Genomic DNA, 19302 nt, shown 5'->3' with positions numbered 1-19302 from the left:
TATCAAGAACATCACGGTGGGACCATAAATATGCTGAATCCACAGAAGATTCAGTTGTGCTCGGGATATGATTTTTAAAGGAACATGGAAATAAATAGTACAGTTTAGCAAGATTCCAATTAATTTTCATTTCTAATGCCAATTTTCAAAATCTCTTATTTTTACCAAATTGTCTTAAATTTTCATTCCCTGATGAATTGAGGCAATAGGCTGCTAAAGGACTTTGAATTCGGCCACAGTGGACAGAGCTCTTCTTACAGGCACACGTGTTAGCTGACGCCAATGACCACACTGTCAAGAACCTAGAATGCTGGGCTCTTAGGCTAAGAAAGAGATTTGTATTTGAGATTAGACTGTACACAGTCTTGGTTGATACTAAGGGTCTTGGGCCATGATACTTCTCAAATTGGCATCTTTGGGATTCTGGAGTCAGACAGCAAGGTCCTCTCTCCCAGGCACCTCTCCACTGTGTATTACGACATCAGGACAAGACCACAGGGTACCTCGCCCATGAACTAGGGGCTGATGGGAGGAGTTGAAGAGATAGCCCTTTCCTGCTGAGCCCATATGTCTAACAGACTATATTTCTTAGTAGGCATTTGGAAAGCAAGGAAGACATATTTCAGAAGACATCCTTCACATGACTACAAGGAACAGAAATAACTCAGGATACTGCAAGGGAACAGAGTGTGATAAAGGGATGTATGATTCGGAACAAGAATGTTTCCGGGGACTCCAGCAGCTGCTTTTCCTTTCTCTCCAGGTTGCATGGAGGGTTTCTGTCTGTCTGTCTGTCTGTCTGCACTCCTATCTAGCCCCTCCAAAGCACCCCACATCTCTCATGGTGGCACCTCTCCTCCCTGTAGCTCAGCTCCATCATTCTCTCGACAGAGCCACCTCCCTTTCCAGATCAATCCTGCTTCCTCATCCCTGGGCTCCTGGAAGGCTTCTGCCATGGCTTCATTACAACTCTGGACACATCCTTTTGATTTCTGTCCCCATGGCTCACTGCCGCTCTGTTTCACAATGCCAAGTGAAGAATTCCATTGATCCAGCTTGGCTTTCTGAGCCAGCATCACGGATGTGAGCTGGACTGCCTTGGGTTGGAGGACAACCTCCTGAACCAATCGGCCAAGGGTGGAGGGCTCATGGGGTGGCCTTCCCCATCCACGTGTCTCTCTGCAGGTGGGACTCCCTCAAGAGTTGGGGGAGGACATGGAGTTGCAGTGATAGCACGGCAGCTATCTTCAGAATTTCTAGAGTCTGAGGATGAGGGAGGACCTCCCAATTCATCTGGTCCAAAACCATGCCCACCCACACGCCCTCATGGCAATCCTAACCCTCCCAGGGCTGATGGTGTTGCTCCCCTACCCAAAGATGTCTGAGGCAAAGGAGGTCGGGTGAGGGGAGAGAAAGGGGCAACGGATGGGAAAATCAATACACAAAGCATCCTGGTCCTGCCAGCTGAAGTCGGTGCTGACTGCGACCCTGGAAACATCACACTTAAAGGGGCACCTGTTTTCCGCGCACATCTGCTAGGTACTGCGGGATGGGGAAGTTTTAGGAAAAGAAACTCAACTCTCACATACTTTGCTATGTTCCTAAGTCTGAAACGATGTCCCGAATTTATGTGAAAACTTCACCACCTTTTACATCTTTGGGGTCCTTTCTCATCAAAGAATGCTGGGTAATAACAGTGTATTAAAATGGAACACCCTAGTTTTTTGGTACTCAAACGAATTCTAAGAGACACAACGCTGCTCAGTCTTTTGTAACATCTGGGTGACGCCCAGCACACAGGTCAGGTCACCTGCCTAGTTTCAGAGGGATTTCCACATCACACCCCAACTCACTTGGGCCAATGTGGTTGACACTTTTGGGATTCTGACTGGCATCAAGGAAATCATCCTTTTAGTGGAGTATTACTCTGACCAAAAAACGGTAACCTAAAAGCTTTCAGAACCAATTTATCAGTTTGTTTTCCCAGGGAAACTGAAAAATTTCTACCTAGGAACAAGTTACACCTTGTTCCAAGACAAAAGTGTATAATTTCAAGGTCAAGTCTACGAAGACATGGAAACTATTTTTTAGAGCAGGTACTGGGGGAGAAGGGAGCTATGTTGATTTTTTTTTTTTTTTTTTTTTTTTTTTAGGAGCCCATGTCTTCCTAAAACCAGTGCCTTGATCCATTCACTTGATGCGACAACGGATCTGAGAATGAGAACGCCCAATGTGCCCTTTCCAACCACGGCAGCCTGAACATCAACCGAAAAATGCTCTATTCACACAGGGTAGATTTCGACACAAAAGAAGCCAAGACGTATCAACTCATGGGAACATCTTAAATAACAATTTATCATCCCGACTGATTTTATTTTACTTGAGAGAAAACGTGGAATAACAGATTAGAAAATAAATCTTATTACCAGCCTCGGTACCACTGACATTTTGTGCTGGATACTTCTTTGTCGTGGGACTGCCCTCTGCAGGGTCAGATGTCTAGCACATCCCTGATCTCTACCCACTAGATGTGAGGGCTACCTCCCCTCAGTTGTGACAACCAAAACTGTCCCCAGACATTGCCAGATGTCCCCTGGGGAAATGAAACTGTCCTCAGTGGAAAACCACTGTACTAAATTAGGACAGAGTTCTAGCTGTTTTATTCTTTTTTTAAAGCAAAGACAGTTATCTGGAAATAAATCAGCTTCCATGGAAATAGGCTGATGTGTGGTCCCTGCCGCATAATTAGCATTCTAGAACTGACGATGGGGTGACACTGCCTTCCCTTTTCTGAACCCGGGGTCAGAAAACCAAAAGCAGGGGATTCTTTACCTGCTCATTGCTTGTGCACCCTCAGCGGTCAGATTTCTAATTGCCTTCGCAAAGGTGACATGGAAACATGAGACCACAGTTCTTGATCATTCCAGGAAGTAATTAACTTTAATGTTTGAGAAGAGGCACATTTTTTGAAGTCCTGGAGACCATTTCATCTCATACAAACACATCCTCCAAAAACATCACAACATTTGCATATGAAGGCAGATTTGATTTGCATGTCATGTCAACAGGTCACACCCCAATTGGGTTCCTCTTTTGTTGGACCTTCCCTAGATGTGTCCTGGAAATCATCCAGGAGGACCAAGAGGCCCTCCAGGGCCTGATGGTCCAATGCTTTAATGCAAACCTTGGCCTTGGCCCAGGGCCAAGAATGTTGCTTCGTCCAAGATGTCCCCAGTCAAAGTGCTGTGGTCAGCCCAGGCAGGCATCTTTCTTTCCTGGTGAGTTGAGTACCGACCACTGCGAGTACTGACCACAGGACTGATCACAGCCAAGAGGATGTGAGGGCCACTGCCCTCCCCGGGCAAAGGGAGCTGTCTACCTTTACAAACCATTTAACAGAAGGCAGAGGAAATGAGTCACTTGGCAAAGAGTCCCTCTGTGCAATGCCTTGTTCCAGAAAGGCCTCCAGCCCCTGTGGGGCCCTGGCTTCCGGAAGTAAGCACAGGATGAGAGAGAAGCTGTAACATGTCACTTCCAATGGGCACAGAGTGAGGGGCTCTGCTGTGCAGCCTCTGTACAGGTATAGCCTTTATGAGACACCCAGGCGCTGACTGGCCCAATCCCTGCCTACCCTTGTTTACTTCTAAGCAGACCCCATTAAGCCGTGGGCACTTGGCTTGATTACTCTCCAGATCAAAGTTAAATTAAATTACCCAAACGAGCTTCTTTTCAGAGAGAGAGACACACAGGGTGACTCACCTTCCAGAAGCTATCCACTTTGCCATACACCAGGGACTGGTTCTGCCTTTTGATTTCGTTAATGTGGTGGATGTCGCTGGAGTTCAGGTGCTGCTCAACCACGAATCCCAGGAAGCTGTTGTCTGGGGTATGAGCTGATGTGGAGAGGAAGGGACAGGGCGGTTAGGATTGAATCAGCCAGAAGAAACAACAGTAATAACAAATTTAATACAAGCCATCTTGCACATAATTAAATGTTTTCATTTTAATGCTCTTTCTTAACTGGGGGTGCCAGCTCCCACACGGCCCCAGCAGAAACCTTCATAGGAGAAGAATCCTTCCCAAGATGGATTAACCCAAAGCCAACCCTGAACCAGATCCTGCTGTTTCCAGTGGAGAGTACCTCTGTTTAAAAGCCATTCAGCTGGGCCCTCCCTTCCTTCCGGCATCTTCAGTGCAAGGCTACTGTCTCCTGACAAAAATGTCCTCACTAGGTTTTACCAGCTGGTGGCCCAAAATCCACAGGGAGCAGGGCTGCATCAGTAGTTCTCCACTGGGCCCCACACGGTCTCATCTGACTTGAGTCGTGTTCCCCCTCCAGGTGGGTCAAAGTGGATTTGGGGGCAAAACAAAGTAACATCACCCCAACCCTGCACCTTCTCTAAGAATCACTCACTCATGGAAGATGTGATTCTGGTGCCGTACTGAATGGATGGATGGGACTAAGACAGGAGAAAAGATGAAGTTCACTGGGACGTGAATCACCCCACAAAAGCCAACCACCACAAAGAATCACGTCTGGTCTCCAGGAGAGACTATTCCGGAAGAGAAAAGGTGCTCTCTGGACCACTCATCATCTGAGTTCCAAAACGTCTCTAACACTTTGACCAAGGGAGAAAGCAACCCCACACCCTCCTCAAACTTTTGTCTCCTTTGTCTACAGTCTTGCAAAGTAATGTCATCAGAAGGCAGCCGTCAGAAAACAAGGCTCTCTTGGTGAGCCAGAGACCCTCCCCTCCCATACAGTCACCTGTCCAGAGAAATCTGCTTCGCAGGAGATGCCCCTGCAGAGGAGGGGCCACAATATGAAGTGAAGCAACTGCTGGGTTTGACACTGACCTGAATAGAACAGTTAAAAATAACTTCAATGGAGAACTACTCGATATTCAGTAAAACCCATACAGCGTTTCTCCCACACTACTCATTCACAGGTGGGGCATGGACAAATGGAAAAAGGTGGCTCCTTTGTCTTGTTTCTGTGTCCTCAGCCCTCAGCAGCCTCTCCCGGGCGGGAAGTGGGCAGAGCAACCCTTTAAGATGCTCTAGGGAATCTCAAGGTCCTGGCCCCTTCAGGGACCCACAGGAAGATGAACAGGAGAGGGCAGGGAGCCCTGAACCGAGGACAGGAATGAGCTGCATAAATAGTCCTCATCACCATCCGGTCTACCAGGCCACAGCCTAATGGGGGTGGCAGAACGAGGAGATAATAGCGTTGTGACTGGGGAGTTGTGTGCAGTCTGGCCAATCTGTTATTTCATTTCTGCGTTTTTGAACAAGTGCCCAGAGGCAATGGCCATGGCTGTAGTTGGCTGGGAAGTAAATTACTGAATACATTCCACTGCCAACAAGAGGCAATGGTTGCTTTTTTTCCCTTTGTGAGGAGCTGGCAGGAGGGGATTGGAAAAAGCATCGGGGAGGGGAAGAGAACCTGCCTGCATCTGAAATGTTGAGAAGGCCGCTTAAAGCATCCCTTTGTATGAGACTTTGGGTTAATTGTAAAAATTCTGAAATAGAATCTGACACTTTAAACTTTGAGATCGTGGGTTTTTTATTTTCAGAAAACTTTCGCGGTGATGAAAGCTCCACGCTTTGGGTATTTGCTCCTGCAGTTCGGTTATCTAGTCTCTAGGTGGGCCCTTCTTAAAAAATGAAATAATCTAGCATCTACAGCATCTTAAAAGGTTGGAAAAATAAAGTGATCGTCAAAACCCAAAAAGAAAAGAACTCATATGTTTATATTTTTGTATAAAAGGTTCCCCATGGCTTGAACAGTGAAAGAGAGGGGAAGTAAATAATTTACTCAAAAAACTTGTGCGGAATGCTGCGCTTTTATCATTTTATGACTATAATTTGGTACTAAATCGACTTGGACACTGTATGAAGAATGAATTACACATATAAGCTCTCCTCTAAGTTTTCATCCACACACTTTCTTTCAACTCCTCTCTCCAATCTGCAGGTCTTAACTTGGGGACTGACGACTGGCAGGTGCAGTTTAAGAAGCTCAGGTGAAACTTCAGGAGAGATCCAGTTAGCACTGACAAATGGCACTGCCACGTTTCACCAGCACCGGGCAGACCCTCCATGTTCCCTCCCAGGCCACCGTGAACCTGTCACAGGACACTGAGTGTCTGCAAAACGAGAGGCTGCTCAGCTGAGACTGGCTGGACAGGTGATTCAGATGTGCGATGCCTCCAAGGAGCCAGCCAGCAGCTGGGTGCCTGCTTGGTGACATCCCCACCCAAGCTCTGGTCTCAGCACAAGCATTCCTAAAGTTGCTTATAATAAAGCAAAAGCCACACATATCAGCTGATGTGGAGATCGACCCTCAGGCCAGGCTCTGTCTTTCAGCAGGCCTTCAGATGGGCACCCAGACTTCAGCCGGTTTCAAAGAGAAGGTATTTACTTTTCCAGGCCAATCAAAGAAATTCCATCAGCAATGAGACACAGGAAATCTGGTACTTTTGGAAATCACTCCATCCCAGGAGGTAAAAAGTATGATTCCAAAGGAAAAAAAAAAAAAGGTGATACTTGTGTTCTGTGTGCTGAGTGCTTTATAGCAGCCATTTCATTACACCTTCATGACACCACAGAACATGATTGTACAGATAAGAACACAGAGCAAATTACTTAAACTACTCAAGTTTACATGCCAGGAAACGGCAAATGTGGGGATTCAGAGTCAGACCAGCTGTTTCCAGAGCCCAAGCTCCTTAAAGCATTCTAATACGCAACTTCAGAGTCCAAATATTTTACTTTCTGGACTCTGAGAATCGTAGTGGTAAATATGCTTCAGAGGAAAATAATGTTATAAGGTAGACCAAAATACACAAGAAAGTCCTATATAATATATATAAATATAATTATTATAATATATAATATTTAATAGCACTGTATTATAATTATTATATAAAATATCATATATTATAATATTTAATAATATATAATAATATATAATTACATAATATACATATATCTATAATATATGGAGTATTTCCTTAGTTTCTAGAGCAACTTATATGTATGTGGGACCAAGCTGATATTTTTACGTGCTATAAACTGGAAGGGATTTGCTAAACAATGATGACCTTTAAATAATTTAGGACATTTTTTTCTTATTAAGAAAATCATTCTTTTATGCACAAGAAAAGCACCCATTTACAAATGATTACGAATCAGTTTGATGAGTTTCCTGAGCAGATTACTGTGATGACTTCTTTTAAGAATTACTATTAGTTTAACTGGAATCTTTAATTCAATGACAGACATTTTTAGAGCACTCTTTCTACAGACTAGGCTTAGAAGCTAGGGACTGAGGAATTACAACACAAGGATGAGTTTCTGCCCTCCCTTGATAAGTGAGGTATAGACTATCTTTACTAAGCAGTAATCATGTTCTCTTTCGGAACACAACTCAAAATTTTTATCATGTCAAATTGACCCTTCTTTCAACTGCATAAATCTCTTAAGTCTGATTTTTTTTTCAACCACTCAGTCCTAAACATCTCAGACTCGTACAAAATTCATTCTTACAGGCTGTCTGCCAGCCTTTAACCACAGCTGGCCCTGCAGTGTTGGGTACCCCCATGTCACCGGGTGACCACGGGCAGAGCCAGCCCTGGGTTCCCTCCCCCACCTCACAGCCAATCACTGAGTCCTGGGGATGTCAGCTTCTCAAAATCCATCAACTCCCTCTCCTCTTCACCCTTCCTAGTTCTGACCTCATAAAGTCTTGTAAAAACTTCAATACGTAAGGTTTTCTTTTCTTTAAATAGAAACGGTTTTACTGGTTTCCCTGGTTATAACAGAAATTCTCAGTGTATAATTTTTTCTGACAGTACAGAAAGATACAAGGAAAGAAGGATGTTACCATCAACTTACCACCTAGAAATAACCATGATTAAGCTCCTTTTTTTCTAGATTTATGGATCTTTTTTTTATCCTCAAACCAAAATTGGATCCTCCTGTACCTGTTCTTTTGTGAACTTCTTCTTTCACTTACACAGTGTGCTACTGGTATCTCTCTGGGTTAGTACCCAAAGCCCATCGCTGCTTGTTAAGGCAGCGCAATACTGCAGTGCCTCAACTCCCCTCATCAGGTGGGATGCCCATGGCTCTGGTCGGCCAGCATCGCTTTGTTGCACTAACTGCCCTTCCCACAGCGACCAGGCAATTCTGTTCCATTCAGGTGGCTGGAACTGGTGCCAGTCCTGACCCCGTCTCCCTCACTTCCCATGCCTCCAAGGATGGGCACATCCCCCAGAAGACTCTATCTGACCAAGGCTCAGCTGACAGACGGGTTTATGATCCAAGTTCTGCGAATCACAGTAGCTCCGTGACTAGTTGGAGCTACTTTTGGAGTCACCATCCTTCTGCTACAGTTACTAAGTTGGCAGGGCAGAAGTCTAGTGCTGCAAATGTCATTTGCGTGCCCACGTGAGGACAGCCTGCTGGAGAATGACGCCAATCCAGAAACGTGCAAAGCTGAGATATGGAGAGAGTAAAGATATCCTCTGAGCCCTGAGTCCAGATCTGCCTGAAGCCGTTTTCAACAATTCCCAGTGACAAGAGCCAACAAATGACCAAAGAACAAGCCAATTTGACAGAAATCCCATCTATTACAACCTACCGCAAAACACTGAGGATGTTTCCAATTCTTGACTATCTAAATCAACGAATATTATGTAACACTGCATCCTTGTCAAATCTGCAGTGGATTTCCAAGTAGTCTCCACACCTCTAGCCTTGCCCCTTCCTCCCTACCCTCTAACTCCGATCCGTCCTCTGTGTTAACTGACAAGGTGTTGTCTGAGACAAGTATGTGACTAGGGGACTTCCCTGCCGAAAAGCTGCACTTACTTCAGGGTGAAGCAGGGTGAGTGGACCTATCACTCCAGGTCTCCCTTCCCCCGATACCTCTATTCCATGACGACCTATTTGGGGTTTTGAATGCCATGTTTTCCCATCTTATCTCATGCTGGTGTATGTCTGGCATGTCTATCATTTCCTCTCCCTTTCAGTCTCAGCTCCATCACTTCCCAGTTGAAGGGTCCCCTAACTCCCTGAGTCTGAAATAAGAAACCTTCCTCTACTCTCGTAGACCATGAAGAGCCAGAGCCCGTGCCGCACATCACGCTCTCCTTGCATGATTACTTGCTCCTTGAGGACTGAGCCATGTTTTGTGCGTCTCTGACTCCTCAGAGCCCAGAGCACAGCAGGAATTGAGAAAATATTTTTTTAATGCAGACTTGATTAAGTCAATGATGAATGCTTAATTGACGAGTGTGACTGACTTTGTAGGTACTGGGTGGCAGAGGCCATGTCCAAACTGCTTCTGGCATCAAATTCTTTGCACACAAGCCCCCAAATCAAAGCCCATCCTTCGCGGGAGTCATCATTAGCTAAGGTGTCTCACTACGCCATCCTAGAACCTGGCTCAGGCCTGGTATATTACACATATTCAATAAATATTTATTAAATAGATAAGTGAACATATCTTTTTATCGAGGTCACAAAGTAGATGTTGGGAAGAAGGGAAACCAACCAGGGATATAGGCTTTTAAAATTCTAACATACAGGTCTCTAAATATCATCATTCATTCAACATTCAGCACATTTACCGAGCACTTACTATCAGCTAGGCAACAGCTAAGGAATTAAGGATCTACCAGTGAACACGACAAGCAGAGATAAACATTGAGATTATACTCAGCCATGAAGAAAGATAGTAAATAACTAAAATAAAATAATTCGGTGTTGTCTATTAAAAAAGATAGGTAAACACAGCTGGTGTGGTGACCAATACTGAACCCCAGTTAACAATGTCATGCTGAGACACCCGAGGGCTGAGTGTTCTTTTATGCATAAAAGAAAACTTGGATTGATGGATGGAGAGAAGACAGACATATGGACTGAGAGTCATAAAACACACGAAGCAAACTGTTAATTGTGGGGCCCAGGCTCTGGCTTTCTACTTTACCTTTCCTTCACTTTTTTTTTTTTTTTAATATTTGAAACATTTTGTAACAAAGCGGGGAAGAAGATTGGCTGCTGTCACTCATGGCATTCATAAAGCTGATGCTGATTCTCACGATGGTGAAACCGACAAGATGGGGGAAAAGCTCTACTGAAAAATAGTTACATCACACGAGAAGTAATCTGATTTTAAAAATTGTACATAGTGATGTTATGCTTCAAATTTCATCAAAGTTGGGTTTTTCTCCCCTAAATGGTGGTGATGCTAGGATCTCTGAGAGACAGGAGGCTGGGGAAACTACTATGTACAGTTGAGTTGGAAAGATAAGCGTCTTCACTGCTGACAGAAGGCACACCAGAGTACATTTTTCAAGTGTCAAAAAGCAATTAGGAGGGAATGGAATCCTTAGAAGAACATCACTCCTGAAGGCTGAGACTCAGTCTGAAGGAAATGCAAGCAGATCTTGTGACTCGCTGGTCTGCACAGAAGTAAAAGGCAAGAGGCCTCCTTATCCAAGTGAAAGGCCAGAAAGGCAGTTTGAATCACAAATAGCTCCTTTGCTGGGCAGGCCCTAAGAATAAAGTCGTACATGGAAGCAGGAGATCCTTAGCTGAAGCCTACACGTTTATCATTTGCATGAAAGGGAATTTGGCTCATTTCTAAAATTTCTGTTTTGTCAGGCCAAATTTCTGGTCTACAAACCACTATTTCAATCTGATCATGCAGATCAACATGGCAGCAAACTCCACGTCCTTGGAGAAATTCAAAGAGTTAGAATGTCAGTGGCAACAATTGCTATGAAATGAGCAACTCTTGAAAACCCCACCCTGTGAATAAACTCCGTGGGAAGACAAGGGAGAGTAACACGAAGGCACTGGCCTCAAGAAGCTTCTGGAATCTTAGATTTGTACACTTCTTACCCTTTCCTACACTGTTGCATGAACTGAAAACAGGCATTCTTTAGGGTGTTAGAGTCTCAGCAACGAACAAAAAAGACAAAACCCGTATGAATATTATCCTCAGATTCCAGGGGAGAAAAAAAGGAAAATAAATGAAAGAGAGTGAAGCATAAATGCTGTGTAGTCATACAGTTACAGAGAAAAGAAAGCAGGGGAGCGGTGTAAGAAATTGGGGGAAAAAGGTGGTACATTTAAAAAGGGGCTGGAGGTCAGGGTTAGTCTCAGTGAAGTAATATATGAGTTAAAAACCTGAAGGAGGGGATATGGGAATCTATGGGAAGAATGTTCTGGAAGACAGAACAACCAATGCAAAGGTCCTGGGGTAGGAGTGTGCCTGGCTCATCCAAAAAACAGTAAGGGGCTAATTAGTGAGCAAGAAGACATGTAGTGAGAGATGAGGCCAGGAAGGTGGCAGGGCCAGACCACACAGGGGCTCGAGGCTACTGGATAACTCACCTTTCTCTAAAGCAAGAGGCAGCGTCATTGTGAGCACAGGAGTGTCATGATGTGACTTATATTTTCATTTTGTAGTTGGGTCTATTTGTTCTTTATTCATTAATTCAACAAATATTTATCACTGGTGATGTTATGACTCCAGGTACTGAGGACTCAGCAGCACTCACGCCCATAGAGACCACGAATTGGGATTCCAGCTGGGACACCGGGGCTGGGAGAACCACAGAGCTGGAGCGCGGTCTCCAGGAGGGAAGGCTTTCCAGAGGACAGGACACCTCCCGGAAGGGTGAGCAGTGGGTGGTGGGGAAATGAGGGGTGGGGCTTCCAGACAAAGGAACAGCACATGCAATGGCCCAGGGGTCAGAGACAACCTGGCAGCCTGGGAGACAAAGCCAAGAGGAGGCAGGACCACACCCAAGAGGCTAGCAGGGGCCAGAACAAAAGGAAAGGGGCTGGAGGTGAAAGGATGAGGCTTTAAACTAACACCTCCAGAACCCCCAGTGTGTTCTTGCTCGACTCCATTACAGATCCCAAATTTCCACACGTACCAAGAAGCACTGCACATCCCCCAGCCTTGAGTATAGCTCCACGTGTGAGCACTCAGAAGGCAAATTCTCAAAAGTACTCAAAAATTACTTGATTAAAAATAAACCAGTACAAACAGACTCTGCCTAGAGAGCAGGAAATATTCTATGGCTGTGATCTGAATAGTGAGGTTGCTAAGTAGAGCATTCAACGTTATGGAAACTTTCCAACGACAGGAGGTAAATGTAAGCCTGAGACGCAGCTTTCCTGAAACCAGGAATGAGGAATCTGGCGATCTCTACTGCTACTCTCAGCCACAGGCCCCAGGGCAAGAGAAGAAAAAACTCAGTCAGATAAAGATGTCTTACCACTGTTTTTCCGGAAGCTGGGTGAAGTTGTGCAAGAGGAGGTCATGCAGGTAATTAGGACTAACCAAATACAGGGTCACTCAAGGTGCAAGACAGCAACTTCAGGGTTTTAGTTTCCCCTGTAAACGGTAAAGGCAAATGTCCTCTCTATCTGATGTTTCTGTGGAGGCAGATGCCTTTCACTCACTCGCTGCGGTATGATGCACCTTGTAAGGGACTGAGAGAGAGAAAAGCAAATGCCTTCAGGAGTTTAGAAGAAGTTGGATACACACAGCAGACCCTGGGCCGCTGACGGTTAGAGTGCCTAAACGCAGGGTCAAACCAAGTCCCTGACGAGCCCAGAAAAAGCAACAATTAATTGGCAGCAACAAATAGCCAAAGCCGCTCCAAACAAATACAAAGTCCACTCAAGAGACTATAAAACAGCCTTGGAAACAATGGTTTTAGAGGTAGAACCTTGAAACAATTTTTGATATATGAAGTGGGAAAAAAAGCAGACACAGAATTTTAGTACGTATGTTATTACAACTATGTAAAAATGTACCCCTGAAAAAGATAATTACGCTCACTTTAGGGTCTGGGGGCCTTTTCCTGTAGGGGGAGGCATTCCCTAATTTTGTAATACAGTTATTTATTTATTTTAAAAAAATTTGGCTGGAAAGACGGAGGAAGTCATTTATTTAAATAGAGACTTCAAGGAAAAAAATAAAATTTTGCTGTCAGGGTGATTTGAAGGACGCAAAGGTGGTGAGGAGTAAGTACACCCGTGGTCTACGTACACATTATACGTCGATTATGTAAGAATTACGATCAGACCACCTGTTAAGCACTAGAAATCGGTGGCACCTTCAGAGACCAGCAGGCTCCGGTCAGGGCAGGAGAGGGATGTGGTGGGGGGAGAGAAGGCGGGGGCCCAAGAGCCACGGGCCTTCAATACTTTGCTCTGGACTTTGGATCTGACCCCGTGGGCGAAGGGAAGACACCGTGGTCTTTAAGGAGGAATAGTTTGGCCAGCCTGAGTTTTCAAGAGCTGGCTCTGGCGCAGGAGGAGGGTCTCAGTGCCTAGCTCAGAAGCCACACTCAAGTAATGGACAAGAGGTGAAAGCAAGAACCAGAGACCCGTCCTGAGGGAGGAAGAAACCCACTTCTCAGCTCCTTCCTGGAAAAAACCATCACTCAAAGATCTTAGTGTCTTAGTGTCACCTGACCACTCAGTTGGTCCCTACAGAAGCTGCTTAGGAAGGTGCTGGGAATAGTCAACAACTGACACATACGAAAATGTCCACCTGCAAACAGAATGTACAAAGAGGGTGGTTCTAGTGAAATTCTGAGATCTGGGGCAAAACAATAAAGAAAAACCATGCTATTCAACTGGCAGAAACTCCACCAACGTAGAGAGGAAATGAGCTAGAGGAGAAACAGAAGCAGCCTTAAAGTGAGACGCGCACTCTGAATAGTCACGAGCACACGCATTCTGGTCCGGGGCATTGCTGTTGTTTCCCTGCTCCTAAAGATGCTTCAGCAACAGTGCATTTTTCTCTTCCCTTATCCTCCTGCTGGACCCTTTCTGACCAGCCTTCCCTCATCCTCTTCCTGCCCTCCACACCTGCCAGAACACTATCCCAGGATAAGACAGCAGGACTTGACAACGACTTGATTCTACAAGTACAACCCTCTATTTCTGCGATCTCCAAACCTTGCATTGTGCATCCCTTCAGGAGAAAACACTCTAAGTACTCCCGCAGTCCATGTGCCTATTACACATCAGTTATGCAGTGATTACTATCAGCCCATGTATTAAGCACCACAGGTCAGTTTCATTTTAAAAAATTAACAAGACACAAACGTTTGACATTTTCACCTTACACTCAAAGGAATGGTCTTCCCCTTCTGACCGTTAGAATAGCCACATTTGTCCAAAGGGTGAGGGAATGGAAGACTTTGCAGGAATGAGCGGGTGAGACTGGACATGGCCCCTTTATCACGTGGGAAGGAAGAGACCCTCTTTCAGGAATGTACCCAAGTTCTCTGGGGAAAGGCTCTGGGAAGCAGGGTGGGGAATCACTGTTTCCTGCGGCAAATTCTCCAGCCCAGCCACGTCTCAACAGGATGAAGCTCTCAAACTGCTTCATTTCTGTATTTCCTCCATTCAAGACAGCCTCAGCCAGGAGGAAGTTTTCCATCAGCCGCATACTTGATGGATTTCACAGCCACTGATGATCCCCGCCTTGCTCCACTCCACTGTCTCATTAGGAGTTATAAAATGCTGATTTTTCTAATTTTTCATTCCTTTTGCATTTATTAGCTGTGATTTCTCCATAATTAACAACGTTCCCTCATCAACTGTTTGATTATCTTCAGATACAGTTTGTCCTAGAAAGGCAGGAGCAGAGCTGGATTCTTCCCCTTTACTTCTCAGAGTAAAGGCACGAGGTCCTAGCAACTTGCAAAGGTGATCAATTGATTTTTGTGGGTTCTTCTTGCTCGGAGTATCATTCTGGACTTATGGATTATTTTCCATTGGTTTGAATAACAACTGTGGTCATTATTCTTTTTGATGCTCAAACTGCCCCATCTTTGGCTCCTGTGTCTTTCTGACTCCCCTCCAGGGCTCTTCCTTAGCTTCCTTGCTTTCTGGTAGGACAAGATGTCCCGTCTTCAACATTTCCTGCCCTAGACCTGGAATCACCTGTTTATTCTAGGAGGAGATTCCTTTAGTGGGAAAGGTGTTTAGGGAATCTCAATCTGAGTGTTAAGAATATTCATTGCTACTGGGTTGTCTTTACTTTTGATTTTTTTCAAAGTGCAGAGTTAGGATAAATTTCTTTTTTAAAGAGAAACTATAAGTTTATATTAATACTTCCTTTTCAAGCTGAATATTAAAATCTTTTTAAAAATTCTTTAAGTACTCCCCTCTTCTTGTGTATTACAAATTTGGTTCCTACAGTATACCTGCCATAGTTTCAAATAACAACCTAAATATTCCTTACTACAAATGTACGGTCCATAGACTGTGCTTTAAAGTCACTTGAAATAATTGTTTTACCTGTATGAGAGATTAGCACCAGCCTGATTTATCACTACATTTGTTTGTTTCATTTTTTTCAATCTCTTTTTCAATCTTCAGCAAATATTTGCTTTTGGATTTTTCTTTTTAAATTACATAAACCACTTGGATGGTTCCAAAATCAAAATAAAGTCTATTTTCTATCCCTGTCACTGCAACCCCTCCTCCAAATGATAATCATTTTTATTAGCCTGCGATTTATTCTTCATTTTTTTTTTTTTTTTTGAAAACACGAACACATTCATCTACAGCAACATATACACCACCCCACCCCCTCCTTATACAGAAGCAAGTGACTCCACATACCGCCCTGGACTTGGGTTTCTATCACTTAATGTATCCTAGACAACTCCCTCCAGACAGTGGAGTCTTCCGTCAGCCCTTTGCACAGTTACACCAATTGTTACACCAATTCAGTTACATTAATGGACCATATTAGTCACTCAGTCCCCTGTTAGGAACCTCTGGGTCATTTCCGGCCTTTTCCCGGTACAAACAGAGCTACAATAAACAGCCCTGTGCACATGCCACATCTGATTTTTGCTCACTTATCTTTGGGACAGATTCCTAGAGACCGTCTGCTCAGTCAAGGGACAGAGGGATAGGTACCGGTGCGAGCTGGTGACATACGCCCTCCCACAGGGGCAGGGCCAGGCGGCATTCTCACCGTGTCCCTGGGTCTCACCCAGGGAACAGCAGAGCCAGCCAGCTTTCAGACTTTCACCCGTTGGATAGGTGGGCCATGGCATCTCAGGTTTTAAAACTCACTTCTCTTACCGTGAACATGCTTAACATGCTTTAACATCTTACATGCTTTCATTCATTTGGGGCAATACATTTCTTTCTCCCCTGCTCTGCTTCTGCACATTTTCCTATTGGATTGTGGGGCTTTTTCTACTCATGTTTTAGAAGCTCTTGATACACTGTGATATTAATCCTCTGCAACAGAATTTGCTACGGTGTTAGTTTTTGATGATGTCATTTTTGGCCATACAGATTCTTATCTTCTTTTTTAAAAAAAAAATCAGTCAAATGTATCCATTCTCTCACCCCCTCCCTCCCCAATCCCCGATTCCTGATGAATTCTGACTCATTTAAGAAACTATCTCCTTCCCAGGTTAATAAGAATTAACCTATTTTTCCATCTTTAGTTAACATTTTAAGCAGTGAATTGATTTCAGTTCAATCAACCAACACTGCTGAAATCCTCCATTCATGGAGAATAAAATAGGGTTTTTTGAGACTTTGAATTCCGACATTCTAAAAGAATTTCTTTCTTTCTGGAAGAGCCTCCTATTTCTAGTCCTTGGATACAGGGAAACACCATCCATGGAGGGACACGTATACCGCGTCATTCCAGCAGTTCTGGCCATCTGGGACTCAGCCAATATTTCATTTCACATCACGTAAGACCCAAGTCACCTCTTAGGTTATTTTGTGTCATGTAATCCCAGCCTTTCAAAGTGACACAGCAGTGTCGATCCAAAGGTAACTCCGGCCATGCCTCGCCAAGTGACTGGCCACCTGCCCACCACCACGCCACGTATCATCCCCCAAGCTGTGCCCCAGGACAGGCTCCAACAGCAGATGACAGAGACAGAACTCCGGGAACAGTAACAATGTTTACGATGCACACTCTTACAAACCTCTCTGTGCCACAACAAAGATCTCAATGTGAGCAAGTTTTAAAAATCACTCCTCTCTCTGCCATAACCCTCCTTAATTCTCCCTTCTCACACTTCACACTCAAGGATTAGTCCCATGTGTTTGCTGCTGGATTCAGTGAACCTAAGAAAAGGTTACCTTCAGGGGATGTGATGGGAAGGGGCCACCATGCGGGGAAAAGGCAGGGCAGGGGGGCCTGGGGTCTTAACTCAGCAAACAGATTCACATCTCAGATACCAGTTCTAGGATGGAAATCTCTGAATTCAACTGATCCCATTAATATAAGAAAACTGAAGTCCACACTCTGAGCATCCAAATAAACTGCTTAACTCATGGAACCTTTCATTCCCAGAACAGGAATTCACCTCATCAAGGGGAATCACCAAGGTCTATGGACGTAAACAATAAATTCATTTTTGGCACGAATGCTATCACATTTGGTACCTGGCTTCACAGCCCTGAGCTAATCATAAATCAACTGAAGCTACAGGCAGGTTAATGGATGGCAGCAGCAAGAAACGGCGAAGGCGGGAAAGGAACTTTACACAAACAGAAAAATGCTGAAAGGCTACAGTTGGGGCCAGTGAATTCATCTTTTGGTATGTCCACTACATCATTCTGCGAAATAACCACCGCTATCGGAAAACGGTACCACGTGAGCAAGAGAAGGGGCGACTGCATTCTGGGCAACAGGGTTTAAGAAGTCAGTAAGGTATGAAATAGAGTTTTCAGCCATTCCATTCTGAAGAGGCTAAATCTTTTTCCTGATACGTTTGATGCTTAAATAATGAAGGCTTAATTACTTGGAAAAAGGATGGGAGCCAAAGACCTCATTCCTCATCAATCATCAGGTGGACCCCAAACAGTATCTGTGGGGCTTTCCTACCTGCACATTATTTCTTGCATTTGTGTTTCTTTTCTTGATTATAAGCTATCTTAAATAGAAGAGATTTTGAAGGGAGAAGCCCTTTGTTTCCCTTGCTTTGTTTAATAAACAGTAAATTCTGTGGGGAAAAAAAAAAATCAGAGTTGACCCAAAGTCCTTTCCTAAATGGCTTCCAGTGAGACTTCATAGTGAAACATTTTTCTGCAGAACATTTTTAAGGCTTTTCACAAAATGCTCACATCGCCCTTCAATATCAATTAAAAAAATTCAGTTATTCCCAAGAAAATGGTCCCACAGCACACATTTCTATAGCAGAAAGCCGTGGGATTAGCAACCCAACAAATACACAGCCGCCTCATTTCTTTCCCCGTTTATCTCTGGTGGTGTTCTGGTAAGGAGAGGTGAGACCCGAATACTCACGGAACATGGTGTAAAACTGCTGTGGGTTCAGATTCCACTTGCCCCAGGGGGTCTTGTGGCCTTTCGACTGGGCATAGTTAGCGTGGTTGAACTCTGGCTCTGTGCCGAACGAGTCCAGGACCCGGAGCATGCACCTGAAAGAAAAGATGCCGTGGGTGACACTGCAGCCTTGGCCTCCAAGTTGAAAAACCGGGAGCTCTACCTCTGTCCTCAGGGACTACCAAAGATGGACACTTGAAATCAGAAATGCCACTGGGCAGGAATTGAGAGGTCTCACAGTAGCTTGTCTTCCAAACATCTCCACGTGTGACTTTCGAGCCAGAGCCATCACACAGGCCATACAATCTGCTTCAGATGTTTTGACTCATCACAGAATATGCTCAAATATCAGCTAAATAAAAAGTTCCCGAAAGCTGCAGACTGCCATGGCCACTGCTGTACTCCTAGCCTGGGCCGAGCATGCAGTGGTGCCTGATGAACAGCTGCTGAAGAAGTAAAGAATTACCATTTTTAGAGGTTGCTGTGTCTGAACGTTTATATCCCCCTAGAATTCCTATGTTGAAATCCTAACCCCCAAAGGTGGTGGTATCGGCAGATGGGGCCTTTGCATAGCGGTTAGGTCATGAGGATGGAATCCCCATAAATGGGATTAGGGCTCTTACAAATGAGATCCCACAGAACCCCCAGCCCCTTCCACCATATGAAGATACAGTGGGAAGTCTGCAACCTCCCCGGCCATGCTGGCACCCTGATCTCAGACATCCAGTCTCCCAAGATATGAGTAATCAGTTTCTGCTATCCACAAGCCACCCAGGCTGCAGCGCTGTGGTCTGGCAGCCTGAGCAGATGGAGGTTTTATTCTGCTTAGCGCACGTGGCATGCCTTATCTCTTTCAACAACTATTCAACATTTTCATCAATTGACTAGAGTACGTGATTCTAGGTAAAGCTTAGAATCTCACT

At 44.6% G+C, this 19302-nt stretch overlaps 1 protein-coding gene across 2 annotated transcripts in view; it reads right to left on the bottom strand.

The window, feature by feature from the left end:
* MGAT5 (alpha-1,6-mannosylglycoprotein 6-beta-N-acetylglucosaminyltransferase) overlaps positions 1–19302 on the bottom strand; it is a 338394-nt gene that overhangs the window by 88939 nt on the left and 230153 nt on the right. For both annotated transcript variants that reach the window (XM_064484718.1, XM_031451304.2), the window contains exons 10-11: positions 18341–18474; positions 3760–3893 (exon numbers count right to left, since the gene is read on the bottom strand). In XM_064484718.1, coding sequence (XP_064340788.1) covers positions 3760–3893; positions 18341–18474 — 268 coding nt within the window. The remainder of the gene's footprint in view (positions 1–3759; positions 3894–18340; positions 18475–19302) is intronic.

Source organism: Camelus dromedarius, chromosome 4 (genome assembly GCF_036321535.1).
Source record: "Camelus dromedarius isolate mCamDro1 chromosome 4, mCamDro1.pat, whole genome shotgun sequence".
In the NCBI taxonomy this organism is placed as follows: Eukaryota; Metazoa; Chordata; class Mammalia; order Artiodactyla; family Camelidae; genus Camelus; species Camelus dromedarius.
Note: the sequence above shows the minus strand (reverse complement) of the source record. Positions and strands in the feature narration are given on the sequence as shown.